The sequence below is a fragment of the Garra rufa genome, chromosome 5 (assembly GCF_049309525.1).
Source record: "Garra rufa chromosome 5, GarRuf1.0, whole genome shotgun sequence".
NCBI classification, from domain to species: Eukaryota; Metazoa; Chordata; class Actinopteri; order Cypriniformes; family Cyprinidae; genus Garra; species Garra rufa.
In genome coordinates, this window is record NC_133365.1 from 42,780,523 (window position 1) to 42,801,714 (window position 21,192).

The following is a 21,192-nucleotide window of genomic DNA, read 5'->3' on the forward strand; positions in this document are numbered from 1 at the left end:
CATGTTGCATTATCCATCGTTTTGTATTATTCTCTACATACGTAACCCTGGACCACAAAACCAGTCGTAAGTAGCACAAGTATATTTGTAGCAATAGCCAACAATACATTGGGTCAAAATAACTGATTTTTCTTTCTAAGAACTTAATTTGGACAACTTCAAAAAAAAATCTCTATATTTTGTTTTTTTGCACCCTCAGATTCCAGATTTTCAAATAGTTGTATCTCAGCCAAATATATTCCTCTCCTAACAAACCATACATCAATGGAAATCTTATTCATTCTGCTTCTCAAGGGTCAAAATGAGTGGTTTTGTGGTCAATGGTCATATTTTCTGTGAAAAACATTGGCTCAAATACAGTTTATGATTGTGTGCTAATGTCTCCTTGAACCTGTGGAAGCGGTGCAACTCTCAGGTTTCGTAGAAGGATGTTCTTCATTACCAAAAGCACTGTAAGCATCAGCAGTCCTGTAAGCACACAAAGGACAGCCAGGATCGCAATAAGCGCAGGGTCACTGGACTGTAGTATTGTCCGAGGAGTGAGTTCGACGTCTCTAGCTGGGGTCACTGAACCAGTAGATGTCACAGGGGCTGATTCTCCTGATGGCTTACCTGTCGAATTCTCCAAACATCCAGGTTCTTCATCTATGGCTGGACTGTAGGGTACTTGGGTGGATTTGGGTATAAAAGATGTAAGATTTAGAGAAAGGCAGTCTTCATAGCTCAGTCTCTCTAAAGTAGGCTGGTCTGACCCAAAAAAGGACCTTGATATTGTTCTCTCAGGTAGTTTTGAAGATTCTCGACATGTGAATGAACTCGTGTTGAAAGCAGTGTCAGATCTAACCAACAGAGATGCACTTGTAGTCTCTTCTGTATTTGGTCCAGACTCTGTGATTGAATTCTCTGATGATATTCTCTCAACAGGCTTAAAAAGTTTTGGGCAGATGGCCATGACTGATAGAGTTAATAGCAACTTATGTGCAAGGTGCAAAGGAGCTGTACATACTAGATCCGTTGCCATCCGTAACCTATCCGTCAGTAGCCACCTATAAAGATACAAGATGTCACACTCACAAACCCACAAGTTATTGGCTAGCTCCACTGATCGAAGATGGGACATTCCATCAAAAGCCCGCTCGGGTATAGAACGTAAACAGTTACTGTTAATCTTTAACACTTGTAGGTTCACCAGTGCACCCAATGAGACCAAATCTATGGTGGATATGCAGTTCGCGGACACGTCAAGGTGTATTAGCGAAGAAGGCAAGCTCGATGGCAGACGAGACAATCTGTTCCCCTTCAAAGTCAACATCCTCAATCTAGTCAGACCTTGCAATGCCCCCGGCTGAATTGCTCGTATCCGGTTATCCTCCAGATCCAATCGTGTGAGGTTCCCAAGCTGCCTCAGAGACCCGGCAGTGATGTAAGTGATCTGGTTCTCTTGAAGCTGAAGGGTCTCCAGACTTGACGGAAGCCCCCGAGGGAAACGGACCAGTTGGTTGTGGCTGAGGCTTAGCTCCTGTAGGCCAGAATACGGCTGGAACACATTATCCACGTTGCAGAGCCGATTCCGGGCTACGGAGAGGACGGCGGTGTTTAGGGGAACGGAGCGAGGCAGAGTATGTAGGCCAAGAGACTCGCACAGAACCAGAGCACCAGGATGAGGACAGCAGCAGCCTTTGGGACAGAGGGACACACCCGGGCCAGCAAGGAGAGACGAATATAGATACAACAAGAGGCAGCAGAGAAGACTAGGACGCATGGCTCACTTGAGGGGAAAGATTGAGAGGGACAGGGGAAGGAGAAGTTAGTAACTGCGTATCTTTTACCACAAATGAATCTGCTGAACAAAATGAATTACCATGATGGACTCTGCAACTCCTCCAGGATGTATTTCCTTTCTTGTGTGTCTTGAGCTTGACTCCTAACACGTTCAAACATGTTACATAAACAGCGATGTGGTACTCACCATTCTTGCCCTATCTCAGCTTAACCCCTCGCTTTCACGTTACCTGTGTCACGTCCTTAACCTCTTCGCTCTTTCCTCACGTCCCTTCCAGAGAACGGTCCGTGCTCACCTTGAAAATTCTGGGTAGCGGCCCATCAAACTTTAATGGCAGCCTTAAGGTTTTGAGTTACCTGTTTTGTATCTTCTCCGCAATGCAAATTAATTGGGCACTCCAGTTGCTTTTCCCATGACACAGCTACACTGGATTAGTAGAGTAGTGATAGGAAACAAGTTTAATATCCATTCTGTGCATGGAATAGACTGTTATTTGTTCTTCTGAAGAACAAAACCATGTGATAGGTTATAGAGATATAGCCAAAATCATGTTTAAGTTCACATCTAATCATTCAAGTGTGGTGAGCTCATGTCACTCTCACCCAAAGAAGTGAAAGTAGTGTGTATTCCCAGAATTATTTAGCACCTCGTGGACAAAAGAGGGGAGAATTCGTCCTTGAGCTACGGTTCTTTTTCGGGGCTCAAGTTTCTGTCCCATTAAGGCTTCACTGCATATCTTTGATGTCTACTCTTTGGTGACTACACGCTACCAACACTTGGCCTTGTGCCGTGGCAGTGGGGTTTTAATTTCAGTTATGAGGCTAATTTGCATTCAGCTGGCTATTAATCAATGATAGTCTGATAGCATCACTGTAACAAAAGCTACGAGAATTTAAAGAGGTGTGAGGATTGTTTTTATGGGAAAATACCTTGCATGAAGGAATTCACCCATGATGGATAATCCATAGTGAGTATATCTTGGGAATTATGAAGTTGTCCACAAAAAGTTTAACACTGGTGTAATGTAAAAAAAAGATTGTCTGGTTCTTTCGCAACCAGTATATTTCCATTAAGGCCAGATATTTCCACATCTCTTGGAATGAGCTTCTGAAATATTGATTGGACATTGTATGGATGTGACAAAAGCTCTGTAGCTGCCGCCGTTACGGTCTGCTGGGCTCTATTGCTGGAGTTCTTGAGTTTCATATGCTTCAGCCAAGCCAACATGATTCTTTTGACAAAACTACACCATTCAAGACAAAGAGAGAGCACAAGGAAGAGGTAACAATTATAATGTTACAAAAATGTTCTATTTCAAATAAACAACCCTGAAAACAAATATATATTGTGGTTTTCAAAAAATATTAAGCAGTACACCTTTTTGACATTGATAAGAAATGTTTCTTGAGCATATTAGAATAATTTCTAAAAGAATCATTTAACACTGAAGACTGTATAGTGGCTGCTTAAAATGAGAATCAGTTCTATGTTTTACTGTATATTTGATCTCTCAGCCCTGGCTGAGAGAGCTCAACAACATACATTTTAAAGTTGTCTTTCACATAAATAATAGCATAGTTTTTTTGTTTGTTTGTTTTGTTTTGTTTTGTTTGTTTTTGTTTCTAAACAATTGTAAACATTTTACAGCATTTTAAACCATCAAATATCACCATTTATCTATGTCCACCTTGTTAAGGGGAATGGGTCATTCCTTGTGTTCTGTGCCTTTTGGACATCATAATACTTAAATTAAACATCTTTTTAATCAATTCTTGTGTAATTATGATAAGCATGTAAAACATGAAAAACAGTTTTGGTCAACCTTAGGCATATAAATTTAAGGATTTACTCAATGCGTCCACCCTGTTGGGTTTTCTGGTTTAACAGGTTGGACACTAACAGATTGGACATTTTGACCTAAAATCAGCTGTGACACTAAGTCTGAGCAAAAAATGCTAACATAGAAGGTGTGTCAAAAACGTTTACTAATTTCAATGTACTTTAAATGTACTATGTACTTTTTTTCATTTCCCCAGGGTGGACATGCTGAAGTTGACCACATCAAATTGGAAAATTAAAAGTAAAAATAGACAATTAACAAAAATGAGGTTCTTACTTACCTTCTACAGTTGTTTTCCCTCCAATTAAATTATATTAGTCATTTGATAAGATGTAATTTCCTTTTCCAACTTACATTTAAAGGGCCAGTAGATGAATATAACAGGGTGGACAATATTTTGAGGGACAAGCTAAAAGCCTTTATTATTATTTAAAAAATAATAATTTAATACTTAAAAACAACGTACAAAACCATCATATTAAGTGTTTTTATCAACAAAATGGCTGACACAACCCTGGGGAGTTGTCTTTGTCATAAACAACAACTTTAGCAACTTAGTATTTTTTTTTTTTTTTTTTTTTTTTTTTACAGCACTTTAACCCACCAATAACACAACTGTCCTATGTCTGGTCTCTCTGCCATTTTGATGATGAATACAATACTTAATATGAGTGATTTTTTTCACATTATTTGGTATATCAGTATCGTATATTTTGGTTTGGTATAACCTAACAGGGTGGACACATTTAGTAAATGGATCCTTGAAATGATATACCTAATGTTGACCAAAATTATTTTTTATGTTTTACATTTCCTTGTCAAAATTACTCAATTGTGTAAAATTGCTAAAATTACATTTTTTATACTTAAGGCTGCATTTAGTTCTTTCAAAAACTATTTACAAATACAGACCCCAAACTTCTGAATAATAGTATATCTGTATCTCTACAAAAATAAATTTATTTGAAACCAAGCAGAAGAGTTATTTTTTGGAGAGTTTTTTTTTTTTTTATTACTTTATGACAAACACAATTAAACATAGGCCTACCTGACAAAATATTAGCTAATAAATCCAATACTGAGTAAAGTCATTAGGTTTAGATAAAATAACAGTCATCAAGTACAACACCTGACAACCACAAAACCAGTCAAAAGGGTCAATTTCTTGAAAGTGAGATTTATACATCATCTAAAAGCTGAATAAATAAGCTTTTAATTTACCGATGTTAGGACAGGACAACATTTGGCCGAGATAGACTATTTGAAAATCTAAGGGTACAAAAAAATGTAAATATTGAGAAAATCGCCGTTAAAGTTGTCCGAATGAAGTTCTTAGCAATGCATATTACTAAACAAAAATTAAGTTTTGATATATTTATGTTAGGAAATTTACAAAATATTTTCATGCAACATGATCTTTACTTAATATCTTAATTTTTGGCTTAAAAAAATCGATAATTTCGTACATACAATGTATTGTTGGCTATTGCTACTTAAGACTGGTTTTGTGGTCCAGGGTCACATTTAATTTGTAAAATATAACAAAGGAAAGTGGTCAGAAAAAGCTTTTCTTAAGTAGAAAGTGATTCACAAAATCATTTCAAGTGTTGTTTATTTTCCATATGAATAATAAAACTGTCAACTCACTATTTTTTTCTTATTAAGTAAATTATTTAAGAAACAGAAAATGAGTTGAACAAACACATTTTTTTTCAGTTTTCCTCTGATGGTGCATACAGTTGGAACATACACAGCTTGCAAAACAACACAAGCACAAATATCTACCAAAAGATTTATATTTAACAGCAGAAAAAGTTTGGACTCAAGGTCACTCCTGCACATTTACAGTAAGATCTCTCACGCTGTGGTGTGATTGGCCTTTCTGAGGTGGCACGTACAGACCAGCGGCTGACTGGAGGCCGCATTAGAGGTGGTAGGCTGAGGCTCCTCTTTCTTCTTGGGCTCATCTTTCTGCATCTCCACCACTTCAACATCCTCCACCTGTTGGACCTCTTTGGGCTTGGGCCGGGGGTCTTTTCCTTCCTTCTCACCTACCAATGCTTTAGTGGGTTCTCGTAGGGTCTTTGCAGATGTCGTCTTGCCATCCTGAAGGTGGTTATGCGGTTTATCCATAGCTTTATTAGGTTGGCTCATGTATTTCCTGGGTGCGTAGGTCTTTGGAGGATAGTAGGCCTCAAGCTTGCGCTTGTGGCTCATGGCTGAAGCGCAGCAGACGATGAAGATGATGACGACCAACAGCGAGGTCACCACAATGATGAGAAGCAAGTTCTCCTTCAGGAAGTCCACCACCTGGTTGAAAAGGAAGTCTTTGATGCGGATGAAAGTGGCGGTTATGTTGGGAGGTGGCGAGGGGGATGGAGGAACGTGTGTGGTACGAGCGATGGGAAAGATGAGTTCGGGTTCATCTCCACTGCCCTCCATGGTCACGTTGAATGGGGCGGGCTTGGCGAAGCAACTGCTGCCCCAAAGAGCAGTCAGGAGCAAGCAAACAAAGTGCAGAGACAGTGACATACTTCTAAATACCTGGAAGAAAATTGACACAGGTGTGGCCATTACTAGTCATTCCCAACAGAAACAGGAAGTGAGCATTATGCTTCATGAGGTTGTTACACCAGTTTTTGTAAGTTATTAACACTTTACAACAAGGTACCATTAATCAACGATATGTAATGCATCAACTAACAATGAACAATACATTTGTTCAACTGTGCATTGTTAGTTCATCTTAGCTCAGGTCCATTAAATAATATTAACAGATGCAAATGTTGATTATAATATTGTAGACTAAATTAACTAATGTAGTTAACTTCATTAGTTACCTTCATGTTAACTAATGTAATTGACTAATATTAACAAATGACACCTTACTGTAAAGTGTTACCAAGAAGTTATATTTCTGTAAAAACATTTGAGCAAAAAATAAAATAAAAGAAATAGAGAAATAAAAATAATTATATTTATATTTTTTGACCACATACACCACATAAATAAATACATAAATAAATAACAGATCAGAAATCAAAAACAGAATGGCATCAAAATAAACAAAATAAAATAATAAAAACTCAGAAAAAAAATTAGATTTTTTGACCACCAATAAATAAATAAATAAATAAACAAACAAACAAAAATGGTCACAAACAGAATGCCACCATAATAAAATAAAATAACATTTTGACCACTATCAATAAAAATAAATAAATAAATAAATAAATTAATTAATTAATTAATTAAACTTTGTAACAAACAGAATGGCACCAAAATAAAATAAAATAAAATAAAATAAAAAAACAGAAAAAACAAAACACAATGGCACCAAAATAAAATAATAAAAACCCTGAAAATAATTATATTTATATTTTTGACCACTTTTAATAATAATAATAATAATAATAATAATAATAATAATAATAATAATAATAATAATAATAATAATAATAATAATTAAATAAAGAAAGAAAAAAACAAAACAAAAAAAAAAACAGAATGGCCCCAAAATAAAATTAAATACAAAAAAAAGCTTGAAAAGATTTTTTATTCGACCACAATCAACATAATAATAATAATAATAAATAATTAACATTTGTAACAAACAGAATGGAACCAAAATAAATTAAAATAAATTAATTAATTAAAAAACATGAAAAGATATACATTTTTATTTTTGACCACCATCAATAATAATAATAAATAAATAAAACCAAAATGGCACCAAAATAAAATAATATAAAACCCAAAAATAATATTATTATTTTTTGATCACCACCACAACAAATAAGCAAACAAATAAATAAATAAATAAATAAATAAAAGTCACAAACAGAATAGCACCAAAAAATAAAGTAAAATAAAATAAAGCATCCAAAAAGTACTATGGCATTTTTTATTTTATATGTATCATGATATTTTTTGAAGTTACTTGGAGTACTAATATTAATGTACCATGGTTTTATTATTTATTTACATCACAGTGCCATGACTTTTTTTTTAGCTGATGATTAATACATTTCTATTGTATTGCAAGGGTCATAGAAGTCTTTGCACTCTTTTATGTAGCTTGCAACATACTAAAAAATTTCCATCTTTCAATGACAGTGAATAGTTATTTAGATGGTCAGCTGTCCACCCACTCACACACAGCCACTATCTGTATTATCGGTACTATCAGTTTTCTTTTAATCACAGGAAGGAAGCTGCTAGCATCACACACACATCAATCTAGACTCTCTACATACAGCATATATGTTTCTGCTTCTTTGCAAGAGAGGAGCTATTCCTGTTACCTCCAGTCATTACTTATTTGGGGTGGAGGCAGAGGGAGTCCAAGCCTGGCTTGTAATTTCCCTGCCTGGCTGAAGCCACCCGCTCACCACAGAAAAGCAAAAGCAAGGCCAGATATATATTTGTGAGGGTGCAGCAAGGCGTGGGAGAGCCACAGCTCACAGGCCTGTATTTACAGCCCAGCTGCAATGACACAGGCCACAGACCAGTAAGACTATTTCTGCACCGCTCAAGAACACACACAGCATGTTCATATACATCGGCAAGACTCTGCATTATGGCTAGACCATTTTTATATAACAACTGGAGGTGGTTTATTAAAAAGCATAGGATGGATAAGCTACTTTAACTGTAAGACTCTGGCTTTTAGCAGCAGCCCAGGTTTGAAGGGAAAAAGGAAAATTCCCTAAACGAACACCATCAGAATTGGCACATATTGAGTACTGTCCAATAAAGGCATCACTACAGATGCCTGCACTTCTTTAAAACTTATTTTTAAAGAAACATTCCCCCTCAGTGCCAACCACACTGACTAACCCTCAGCTCTGACCACATTCTTTGTTCTGCTAATCAGACAGTACAGTTTTGTATTGGTAAACTAGAAGAAGAGGTAACGTGTAGCAAGAATGTTACTTAAAATATAAGCGCAAACAGAGCTAAAAAAAAAAAAAAAAATCATCAAAATAAAATAACAAAAATGTATGGTTGTAAATAGAAACTTTACAATGTAAAAAAGTGAACACTCAGCTTTACGTTTAAAATGAATATCACAAAATATAATAAAAATCATTTTTTAACAGTTTATATAGTTAATTTGAGAAGACCAGTGGGTTAAAAGCAATTGCAAAATGGCATAGAACAGCAAAGCTGGTTCTAATAAAGATCTGGCAACATTTGTTTGCAGATACTGGTATATGTTCTGTATTTATGACATTTATTCATTCCTAAATATTCTTTGAGGTCACTATATCAGAAAACTTTAAACCCATCATAATACAAATTAATTTGAAAGGAGAACTGACATCTACTGTGTGCATGGTGTGCTAACAAACTGTATCTAAAATGCAAAAGTGAAACATCATATATAGTCTCTCAATGAAGGAAATGTAAAAATACTCACCGCTGGTGTTACTTCCTTTCTCTGATGTGCTTTGGCATCAACACTTCAAGCTAAAGGTGGGCAAAATAAATTAGGACAAAGACAGTTGTGAAAGGAAAAAAAGCTGTCTGTGTGTTGTCCTAAAAGGCTTGTGGAAGCTTCTGTCCGTGTGGGTTTTCCTAAAAATGCAGGATAATTGTTCAAGGACATTTCCCTCCCTTCTTGCTCCATCTCCTCCCCTTTTCTGTCCTTCTCTTTCTCTGATCAAGAACATGGATGGAAGCATGAGACAAGGACAATTCAGCTACATTTACCAAACTATAAAGTCGTCAGATGTCACAAAATATAATATTACGCTGTAAAAATTGCTCTACATTTTATCAATATCCTGTCTTTTTTTATTAGCCCCCATTGTATCTGTACTGATTCTTCCTCTTCATGAATGGGAGTCAATGGCAGCACTATGAAGGGAGCATAAGAAAATTATGGAAATTTGGCACACTTGTAGTGATGGTCATGAATAGCGATCTGACCAAATTCAACACTGAAATCGAAATAACTCTTAAATCTTTTGTTTTAGAGATATGAAACTTAGTCCTGCTTATTACTCTTCTCATGCTGATCACATTCAGTAGCCTATCTTAAATCAAGTCTGTACCCATTACATTAGCGACCATTTTGAAAAGTACAGTTTTTCTTTTTCTTCTTTTTTTTTGCTGCTCCTCCTACAAATTTTGTCCAATTCTTTTAAAACTTGGAAGAGATAATATTTGGACTGAGCTGCATAGAAATGACTGAGCAGAATTTTATGACCTACTGGTCAAAAAAAAGTCGTGATGCTGTTAACTTAAACAAGGCTGACATGAAACTGGTTCAGAAATTGGTATCTTGACCAAACTTTGATCAAGCAAAATTAAACTTGGTACACTTCATCGGCATCATGATATGAGGGATAAAGATGGGAACAGTGCCACCTATGGAAGAGATGTAACGTTTTTGCAAAAATGCTTATAACTTTTGAAAACAGTCCAAATTTTGTTATTTATATATCCCTTCATTGCCTGTCATGCGATTCTGATGAAATCTCATACAATTTTTTTTAATTAATTTGCCTGTCCTCCGAAATATATGTAAAACATATGTGCAAAAAAAGTTTTCGCTACTCCTCCTATAAGCTTTGTCCAATTCTGTCCAAAATCTGACCAGATGATCTTTGGACTAAGCCACACAGAAATGACTGAACAGACTTTTGATATTTACTTCAGTTCCTGAGAAATACCTCAAGAAATTTGAGAGTTCCGGAGTTGGTTTGAATTGATTCTCAGAACTCAGTTTGTATGAATAGGTTGAATCTCATGTAACTTAACTAAAAGGAGTTGCATACAGCAATTGACACTGACTTTTAAATGTAAGAGGTCCAAGTCACTTCTATTAAATGATTTATTTAACATTTATAAAATTAGTTAGGTTAAGAATAACTGGGTTAACACCGCACAATGACTTTTTCATGCCATTTTGCACAACATTCAATCAATCAAGTACTTCGAAGTACATTATTAAACACATTCAAAATGAAGTTGCCTACACATATATAATTTGCATAGAAAAGGGCCTATAAAATAAAGTAAAAAATAATATCAACAGTAAAAGAATATTTGCTAACTATTGTTTTTTCCACATATACAATTTACAAAAGGGCCTATAAAATAAAAATAAAATATAAAAAATATCAACTACAAAAATACTATAATAAAAATAAAGTAACTAAACATGGACAGAAAAAAAAATCTTTGCCAACTATTGGTTTTTGCAGTGTTAATCTTATTGGCTTTAGCCTTTTTTTTCTTTCACGCAATGGAAAGTGTGTAATTTCTGTGCAAAAGCCAAATTCGTTCTGGGCAAAATGTGAAAGCATGTATTTTATGTACATTTGCAATGATAACATGGTATATTCAGACTGTGATAATCTCCAACATCACTCTGTTAGAGTAAATTATATAGCTCTAACTAAACCACAGACAGGAATAGACCATATTCAGCAACATATTCCGCCAAGCTTCACTAATGCCTGAGCTCTTCAGAGAACATAGTACAGCATTTCCACACTGAAATGATTAAATATAACATTCAAACATCTTTACACACATTACTGTACAGAAAACCAGAAAATGGATGTTGTAAAAGGCACCACAAAGCCAGGCGTCAGATTATCAAACTTCATTAAGTGAAAAAAAGATGATAAACCTGTACCACAGATATGCTGTGGATTGCACCTCTTGCTTTTGTAACAGCGCAAACCTGAGCACTGACTTAAATGCTTAAGAGTAAAGAGTAAATAAAGCCATGTTTCTCAGTGCATACAGCAAGGTCTACATTTCTAAAGAGGGCCTTCGGTGTCAGGAAGAAAGCTGTTTAGAGTGAGATTATCTCCATCAGGATCTCCATCCTCAGTATTTGGGATCAAGGCTCCATTACTTTTGGGATGTCTTCTTGGCTTTGGAACAGGGTGATCGCTATCGTTCATCAGAGCAGAAATGCAGACCATCTCAGTCTCCTGGAGAAGATGCGCCTTGTGCCTGTATCTGTATCCCGAGAGCTTTGCCGCCAGGCAGATAGTGCTAATGACAAAGATGGTCGTCAGCGCAGCCATCAATGCGATCGCAATGAGGCAGCGACTCACAAGTCCGTCCCCTGGAGAAAAGGCAGTGGAACACGAATGGGTCGTTCCCGTTGTTGATTTTTTAGTGACCGTTGAGGTAACTTCAGTGGTGTGTTTTTTTGCATCTGTCAATGCTCTTGTCGTCACTGCTGTTGTGCGCTTCTCTGTTACCTTACTAGGCTCCAACGATGCAGGAAATGTGGGGGTAGAACTTCCTGCATGTGAAATGTGTCCAGTACTGTTATTTATTGTGGGAAGTTGTGTGTGAAAAGCACTCTCGTTATCTGTTGGCTGGTGGACTGTCAGGTTCTCGCTTCCTTGGGTGTGGTTCAAATCTGGAGCATGATGGTAATCCGTAGTTGCTGAGATATTTAAATCAGGTATTACAGTCTTATACGCATTTGAAACCTTCAAAGTTTCCATAGTGGTGCTTGTTGCATTCTCAGCTTCAGCTACGGTTGCTGTACTGTGTGTCTCGTTGGTGTTTATCGATGTCACGTTGTGACTAATTTCCCTTTTCATCCTAAGAGATCTTGACGTGACCAAACTGCTCAAAGTCAGCAGGAAAACAAGAACCGGTAAACACCCAAGTCTGTTAATCACCATCGCCATCTGCACACAAAAAGGACAGAGAATGTTGCAATAATGCTTTAGACACATACTTTCACATGCAAAACAGCCATTCATGAGCACATTTAAAATCAAACCAAAACGTATTCAGACACCTTCAACAAGTTTGTTCGCTACAGTTTAGAAAATGGTACTAAAAGGGCAAGAACTCAAGAGTTAAACTCTCTTAACAAATTCATGTTGATAATCACAAATAAATCAAAGAAAATAGAATCAGACACCTTCAGAATTTCCTCACAATGTCACGGTTTATCTGCTATAGTTTAGAAAATTGTACTATAATAAGACAAGAACTTAAGAGATAAACTATTTCAGAACAAATTCATCTTGTCATCTTGTCAGATAACTTTGATAAAAAGGTATGTAACAAAACATGGTCAGGTCAAAATGTCAAATCAAAATTTTACTGGTAGTCCACTGTATGATTTTTTTTTTTGGGTGTAATATAATCAGAGTTTACTTTATTTTGCTATCCTCACTTACATAAATGAACTGTAGTGTCCTGCACCCAATAGTAAAGAAAATACCAAATATTATTTCTCTTTCAGACAATGAAAGCCGAGGTCTACCAACAACGAAAGAATAAAACACCTTAGTGTTGTATACAAGTGGGTTATTCATATAACAAGCTCATGGCAGGTTAAGTTTGTGACTTTAGCATATGGGTGAAATACTTCCTTTTAGCTAACAAAGTGTCAATGTTTTACAGTTTCGTACACTTTACTACTCTATTAGTAAATATATATACACACTACAATCAGTCATGGCGATACTTCATGAAATCTTTAACCATTTACTTTAGGTTATGTAGTCACGTACAATCCACAGTTGATATTCAATTGGATTTCAAAAATTACCACACTATATAAACCTTATTTCCTCAATCAACATCTGATTTTAGACTAAATTTGTTACAGGAAAATTCAAATAGAAAAAAACAAGACTACGTACCATCCGTTTCTACCGTTGACGGTGTTGATCAGAGTTCAATGGAACGCTAGGCCCCCTCACACACTCACAATGCAATGCCTCAAAACCTACTCGCAGCAAAAATACAGGAAGTCAAACCTCATGAAGTGTCTGAGGTTCTCAAACTGTGACGCAAACACAAATGAGCAAGCGAGAGACTTAAATATCACATCTTAGTTCCCTAAAACACTAAGTTAGAACTAAGTTAACCAACCATGCTTCCACAAAAAGTGGTTTAATAATTAGAGAGAGAGAGAGAGAGAGAGAGAGGGAAAAAAGAAACAAAGGCCAATACTTCAGTTTATTTTTTATTTTTCTGGTAATCAGTAAGACTCTTTATACTTGAAGCAGATGAATGAACAAAAATGGAACAGTTATGCACAAAATGGAATTTCTAGATCTCCTTCCTAATTTCATTTTATCATTGGAAACATTAAAGGCTCACAGTGTGCATAATGATGAGGGGGAAAAAATGGGGAATTCTTTAAAATCATCAAACTCCAAATGATGGGCAAAAACCTTCCTACAGCCAAAGAGAAACTAAAATATATTTACAACGCATCAAAATAAATCACTTACATCCTGCCTTCTTCCTGCATTATCTTTTCAACCTACAAAAATCCCTTTTCACTTCAATCATTCACCACACACTCGAGGCTGCATCACAGATGCCTCCTGAGGCCACTTAAACACTCAATGTTGGATCCATCACACATCCTGAAGTTGATCCAGCTTGGCACATCTGTACCCATAAACACGTCCCCTACATTTTCAAACCTTTCACTTTAAAACTTCACCAAAAAAAATAAAAAATGAGCGAAGCGAGAGAACGACATCAGAGGTATTGAGTTGTTGCTGTCGATGAAGCCTTGTTTCAAATGAAGTTCTTGTAGGTCAAGTGATGGTTCTGAGGTGAGAAGCCAGTGGCTATTTTAGACTATAAAAAAAGCATGTGGAGGAGGTTAGGTGCTTTTCGAAATCTATGAAAGAGGCACTAGGCAGTGATGCAAACAGAAATGAGATATGTAGAAGCGTCAAAATGAAAACCACAAGACGAAGGATGTAGCCAAAGCAATCTGAACAGCAGAATCACAGTTTCCTCTCTTCCTGGAAGGACCAGTACGTAACCAAACAAAAAGTTAACAACCTCAAACTTGTGCCACACATTAAACACGCTCGTGAAATCATCATCATCTAGACGTAAGCCGTCCCTGGAGAGAATTGGTTCTGCTTGGTTAGGAGAGCAAGGCAGACATTGCATCGCAAAAGGACTTGTTAGGAAAAGGAAGTCATACATGACTCACTATTTTGCTGGTTGGTAGTCACGGTCTACAATGCACAGAAAAAGTATGTACAGACAAAGTTGATGCAGAGAGGCGGTGTGGACGGCACAACTCAAGATGAGATTCGTAGAAGTTAATGAGAAAGCAAAGCAAAGCTAACAGTGTTCCTTAGACCTGAACAATGTCCGACTAGAACAAAGTCAGAGTAAAAGCTATCAAGCCGGTGAAGCAATGAACAAGTTTTAGCTAAAGCTAATGAGCATCTACAGGCGTTAGCTTGTTCGGAGCTTATATCATCATGTTTTGGGATGTGAAACTAGAAGCGGAGGCCTTCTAGAGTTTACAAAGTGGGTTCTCAGAGCAAAACAGAAGAGGAGTTTAGATATGTGGAAACTAGAAAGGGGAAAAACTGACTCAGTTTGATTACATTATCATTATGATGAGCTTTTGCCATTGAGAAAGTGGAGTTGTGAGAACTTTGCAAAACCACCAGAACCATAATTATTTTGCTAATTAATATCTTAATACTTTTACATTGGTACCTGATTAACAAAAGAAGTCCTTTAGTGGAATATTTTAGTGCACCTGTATTGGTTTCCAGTACTATTTTTTATTTTTTTAGAACGGTTCCAATGATTTCCCCTCCTTGCATTACTAGCGTATTGTCCCTTACAAGTACAAAATGAAAAGTTAGTCAAATACTGACAGGGAGGTGCATAACTCCTCAAGAAATTTGGCAACTTAGAAGGGCGAGAGGGGAACTGCAATACTGATGGCTACTTCAAAGTTTGAGCTCATCAAGTTCATGTAACTGCTTCATGATGCAATCTTCTTGGTTACAATTTTAATAAGAAAAACAAAACAAAAAACTTAAGACCTTTCAAGAACACCAGATAAAACACAGCCGTTGCAGAAAGATTTGGAGTGAGACAGAGTAAAAAAAAAAGCTAAACAAGTCAAATTTTGAGAGAAACTGAAGGTGTTTCTGGTTTTCCAAATGGCTATGAGGTATAAACAGGTTTTAGGGATTGCAAAAAAAAAAAAAAAAGAAAAGAAACAAAATTATCATCATCTTGGAATGTTGGTTGGAGTCTTTTCAAGGCAGGCTTCAGACGGAACGCTGTCATGGTGATTGGCAGTGACGGGTCCCGCCCACCTGGCCAATGGGATATCCTGAATAGAAGAAGGGGAAGGGATTTCTGGGTCCTTTTAGATGTCCATTTTAGACAACTGCTCCTCAAGTTTGGCAATTCTCTTTTCCTGACTGCTGACCAGCTCTCTGAGAGATTTCATTTCTTTCAAAACCTCTTCCAGCTTAGCTTCACTTTTCTGTAGAGAGAGAAAAAAGCAAAAAACAAAAGTTTAGGACAATTCTAAACTTAGAATACAGTATATATAAGCAAAAGCTTCTAAGTGCCGAAATAACTGAACATAAACATGCTTATTTTACAAGAAAATTTCAAACGGCACATATACAGGGGTTGGACAATGAAACTGAAACACCTGGTTTTAGACCACAGTTAGTATGGTGTTGGGCCTCCTTTTTTTGGCCAATAGAGCATTTCGTCTTTGGAATTGTCATATACAAGTCCTGCACAGCTGCCAAAGGCATTTTGAGCCATTCTCCTCTTGCAGATCAGGGGTCAGGTCACTATATGATTCTGGTGTAGGAAAATGTTATCTGACTCGCTCCTCCAAAACACCCCAAAGTGGCACAATAATATTCAGATCTGGTGACTATGCATGCCATGGGAGATGTCCAACTTCACTTTTCTTGTTCATCAGACCACTCTGTCACCTGTCTTGCTGTGTGTACTGGTGCATTATCATCCTGATACATGGTACCACCTTCAGAGTACAATGTCTGAACCATTGGGTGCACATAGTCAACGTTCACACCTGTTCTTACTGGTGGAATGTGCAATCAGTGAAGATTGGCCACCAGGCTGCAAAAATATAGCCATGAAACCTCCAACATTATATTGGCCAGTGTTTCAGTTTCATTGTCCAACCCCACAGAGTGGTCTTATGAACAAGAAAAGTGAAGTTGGACATCTCCCATGGCCTGCATAGTCTCCAGATCTGAATATTATTGTGCCACTTTGGGGTGTTTTGGAGGAGCGAGTCAGATGACATTTTCCTACACCAGTATCATGTAGTGACCTGACCCCTGATCTGCAAGAGGAGAATGGCTCAAAATGCCTTTGGCAACTGTGCAGGACTTGTAAATGACAATTCCAAAGACGAAATGCTCTATTGGCCAAAAAAAGGAGGCCCAACACCATACTAACTGTGGTCTAAAACCAGGTGTTTCAGTTTCATTGTCCAACCCCTGTATATTCTTTCTTCTTTTTTTTTTTTTTTTTTTTAAATCAAATGTAAATTCATGTCACATTTTACTGGTTAAAAAAACATTATCAGAAAAAGTTAAACAACAACAACAACAACAACAAAAAAACAATTCTATTTCATATTTTTATTTTTGTTAGTGTTTTTGAGCATTTACATTTATTCCAAAATAATAACTCAAGACTGTAACCATTTAAACAATATATTTTATTTGTGAACTTCTTTTTTGTAGTCAACTTTCAACTGAATTTTTCAGATCATCAGTCATCAAAGCTCTGTAAATATTGGTCACAGACACAGAGATTTACTTTAAATTCCTCCAAGCTGATTACTCACTAAAAACTCCTACAGATCATGTTTTAAATGCCATTTGAAGTCTTAATTTGACTTAAAAACTGGTTATATCTACGTGTGTCTAAGATAGTCTTCCTATTAACAACCTTATATTGTTTATTCAGACTGATTCACAAATGCGGAACGCACACGAACACAAAAGGCAGGATTTATCGCATGAACCAATCATACCCAGTAATAACCAGTCATATCCAATCATGTCGTGATGGAAGCATTGCCTCCTCTCATGTGACTTCCCCCATTCATTCTTATTACCCCCCACCAAACCCACCGCACACTTCAGGGAGTCTGTTAAAACTCAATGGGTTCAGGGGAGGCTGTAACTTTACCTGCTGGTGTCACTATTGAACACTGTTTCTATAGAAAAGCAAGTGGATTTATACACACTTTAATGCTGTATTTTGGTGGTGTTGTTTTTTTTTGTACTATGCTTTTTTTTCCCTCATCCAATATTTTGAGGAGACACGGTCTCCCTTGCGTCCCTGGAAGAAACACCCCTGATAAATTTAAAAATAAAAATGCATTTGTTTTGATCTCTGATCTGATCTCCAAAAATAATTTTGAATCCAATTAAAATAACGTAAGTTTGACATTTTTGAATTCACAATTAAACACTTACATTTGCAAAAGCTAAACACTGAGGTTCACTTTTTTGTGTAATTTACTACAATATTACTCAGCCCATATGCCAGCATTATTTTAGCATTATATATGTGACCCTGGACCACAAAACCAGTCATAAGGGTCAAGTTTGTTAGGATAGTGCAATATTTAGCCAAGATACAACTACTTAAAAAAAAATCTGTAATCTGAGAGTGCAAAAAACAGTGAGAAAATCACCTTTAAGGTTATCATATTACTAATCAAAAACTGACTAATCCGTTATTAAAATCAAAAGTTGTGCTTGTTAACATTAGTTCATGCAATGTGAACTAACATGAACAAACAATGAACAACTGTATCATCATTAACTAACATTAACAAAGATGAATAAATACTGTAATAAGTGTATTGTTCATGTTAATTAATACATTTAACATTAACTAATGGAACCTTAAAGTGTTACCTCTTTTTCAATTTATGAAAATGTTTTTTTTAACAGTTACACTCATAGTTACCAATTACAGCACTGCATACGCAAATAATTAAGACAAAAATGTAGTCAGCTTGTAGGAAAATCTTTAGGTGTGATAAATAGCAGCTAACATTGGTGTGTCTGTAGGGCAGTGTGCTGGCTCCTGTGATTACAGCCCTAAGCAAAGAGAGCTGGGTTTAGAGGGCGGGACACATGTGCTGCTTCTGTCATGTGGTTAAACAGGCATGCGGTTAGGGGTTGGGTCTGCTGTAGAACATCCTTAAAACTATAAAAACACTATATATGTGCCAAAAAAGAGAAGCTGGCCTTGAGCAACACAATAGCTCAGCTGTATGTAGGTCACAACTGAAGCATGGTTCAATTTACAACAAAATTGTGTTTGTTACATATTTCGCAGGGCATTTAGTGGAGAGAATGGAGATTTGAGAAGAAAAGTGCATACAAAGGCAAAGTGAAATGCTGTATGATGAGAAAATGAGTCCCACTCACGATAGATGGTGTGGTGGTGGCAGTCTTGATGGCAGGGGTGGTATTCTCTGTATTCTTGGTCATCTTATTGTCTAGGATGTTCTTCTTGACCACTTTGAGATCACGGTTCTTGCCTGGGATGTATCCATGTTTCAGGGATATCAGGATAGGGTCTCCATTCTTCCCTTCAAACCATTCCTCGGCCTCCAAGGCAGCCTCCGGACCCGCCGTGTCAGGGTAAAGGTCATCCTGGAACAAGTCCGACTGATGGAAGGAAGAGTGTTATTAGTTGTTAAGATATGCAGGATGCGAACCTTGCAAATCATTTAATCAATCATACAAAAGTAGAAATGCAGATGCAGAGTTCAGTTACTTGATGTCTAAGCGGTTTTCTGAATTGATGGCTGTTGGTCATTATTTTGTGGTCAGTGAAAATGTTGTCCAGGTATTTTTGAACATTTTTGGAAACAATATTTATATTTTGGTAACACTTTACAATAAGGTGTCATTTGTTAACATTAGTGTATTCAATAACATGAACGAACAATGAACAATACATTTATTACTTTGGTAATGTTAATAAAAATACAGTCGTTCATTGTTTGTTCATGTTAGTTCACAGAGCATTAAGTAATGTTAACAAACACAACGTAAATGCTAAAATTAACATTAGCTAAGATTAATAAATACTGTAGAAGTATTGTTCATTCTTAGTTTATATGTTAAATAATGTAGTTAACTTTTGTTAAATAATGAACCGTATTGTCAAGTGTTACCATATTTTTTCAATATATACACTACTATTTAAAAAGGTTGGGGTGATACATTTTAGCGTCAAAAATTAATTAACAAATTAATAATTATGTACAGCCAAGATATGTTACAATTATCAACAGTGACAGTAAATACACAAATAAAAAATGTTTAATACAATTATTTCAAATAAATGCTGCTCTTTTGAATGTTTATTTATCAAAGAAACCTGGAAAAATGTATCAGTCACTTCAACAATATTAAGCAGCACAAATCAGCATAAAATTTAAAATTACAATTTAAAATATTCTGAAATAGAAATATTTTAACCTATAATATTATTTCAATTCCCAATAATAACATCAAAAACATTGAAATCTCACTGACCCCAAACTTTTGGAAAGTAGTGTACAACTAGATATTTATAGCTGAACATGTATTGTTTTTTTACTTAAAAAAAATATATGTTTAACTACAATTAGTTAATTACAATTATTTTTAACAAATATACATATAGCTAAAGATTTTTGATGTGAAATATACTGGTCCTGGGTCAGTTGGTTATTCTAATTATTAAACCCTTATTAAAAATAAAAGGACAAAAATATCAATTAAAAAAGGTGAAGTGAACAGAGCTTCTATTTTTGTCGCTGACTTCTCAAGCACTGTTGTCTAGGTCCTGTGGTCAACAGCTACCAGCAGTACTCACGGTTGTACAAGTTGTTGTGAACATACTGCGGTTTAAAGCCAAATAATGAAATGTGATGAAAGACCTGCACTCGGGGAGTAGTATTAAATAAATCAAACCCAGTGAAAACCACCTGAATGAGTTTCAAAACAGGGTCTGGTAAACTAATAGAACAGCTCTTGGACATTGCCAGAAATCAGCAGCCAAAGCAGGAGGGACTTGTGGCTCAGAATATACAGTCCAGCCTGTTGTGCTGCTGTACTCTTAAAATCAAAATAGCAAAACGACTCAAAATGCTCACTTTTCTTGGCACGGTCATGATGATAGGTTCACACTTTCTCTCATGCAGTTTGTAAAACCTGAGAACACACACAAGCACACAAGTCTATTAGAACATGTTCACAAGGGCAGCAGACGTTAGTGTCAAAACATAAGGTGTAAGACGGGGAAAATACCAACATACAACAATAACACACCAATCAATTATGCATGAGCCTGAGATACCCAAAATGGAACCTCTGTTCACGCATCACTCCTCGGTAGAAATACAAATGTTATTTTGAAGGACTGAGTAGCCCTTTGTGAACCAAGTCTAGTGCTGCCCTCTTTTGGGTGGACTGAGACTCTTCCCTGGATTACATGATCAGATTCCAAAAATGAAGTACTTGTAATTAGATTTAATTACATTTAAAATACTTTTAATCAGATTACACTTACTCTTTATGGATTAAATGATTCTATGTTTACACAATATTAAATCACAATTACAATTGATTCTATTTTTTGTCTTTTAAATGTTCTTTTCTGAAATAGCCTACTGCTTATATACATTCAGAAAGTCTTCAGTTTTGTGGCAACACAGCATTTGACCACTGATTTACAAAAATAATTTCGGGTTTAAGAAGTGTTTCAACATTGC

The 21,192-nt window shown here is 36.1% G+C and overlaps 3 protein-coding genes across 3 annotated transcripts in view; all 3 read right to left on the bottom strand.

Moving 5' to 3' along the window:
* Positions 1-5,218: 5,218 nt before the first annotated feature.
* Positions 5,219-9,182, bottom strand: tmem119a (transmembrane protein 119a). Its single transcript, XM_073841382.1, has 2 exons — positions 9,046-9,182; positions 5,219-6,167 (listed from the first exon to the last, which is right to left on the bottom strand). The coding sequence occupies exon 2, from the start codon at positions 6,153-6,155 to the stop codon at positions 5,481-5,483; it is 675 nt and encodes a 224-aa protein (XP_073697483.1). The 5' UTR covers positions 6,156-6,167; positions 9,046-9,182; the 3' UTR covers positions 5,219-5,480.
* A 1,292-nt stretch (positions 9,183-10,474) lies between these two features.
* selplg (selectin P ligand) lies at positions 10,475-13,335 on the bottom strand. Its single transcript, XM_073841348.1, has 2 exons — positions 13,265-13,335; positions 10,475-12,295 (listed from the first exon to the last, which is right to left on the bottom strand). The coding sequence occupies exons 1-2, from the start codon at positions 13,265-13,267 to the stop codon at positions 11,402-11,404; spliced, it is 897 nt and encodes a 298-aa protein (XP_073697449.1). The 5' UTR covers positions 13,268-13,335; the 3' UTR covers positions 10,475-11,401.
* Positions 13,336-13,577: 242 nt separating this feature from the next.
* The window catches only part of coro1ca (coronin, actin binding protein, 1Ca), a 58,779-nt gene continuing 51,164 nt past the window's right edge, over positions 13,578-21,192 (bottom strand). Inside the window, exons 9-11 of the mRNA XM_073840513.1 lie at positions 20,575-20,632; positions 18,854-19,096; positions 13,578-15,894 (exon numbers count right to left, since the gene is read on the bottom strand). Of these exons, the coding sequence (XP_073696614.1) occupies positions 15,775-15,894; positions 18,854-19,096; positions 20,575-20,632 (421 nt within the window). The 3' untranslated portion in view covers positions 13,578-15,774. The remainder of the gene's footprint in view (positions 15,895-18,853; positions 19,097-20,574; positions 20,633-21,192) is intronic.

Coding starts and splice junctions, on each gene's coding strand:
- tmem119a (XM_073841382.1), bottom strand. CDS start 6,155: ATGTCACTGTCTCTGCACTTTGTTTGCTTGCTCCTGACTGCTCTTTGG.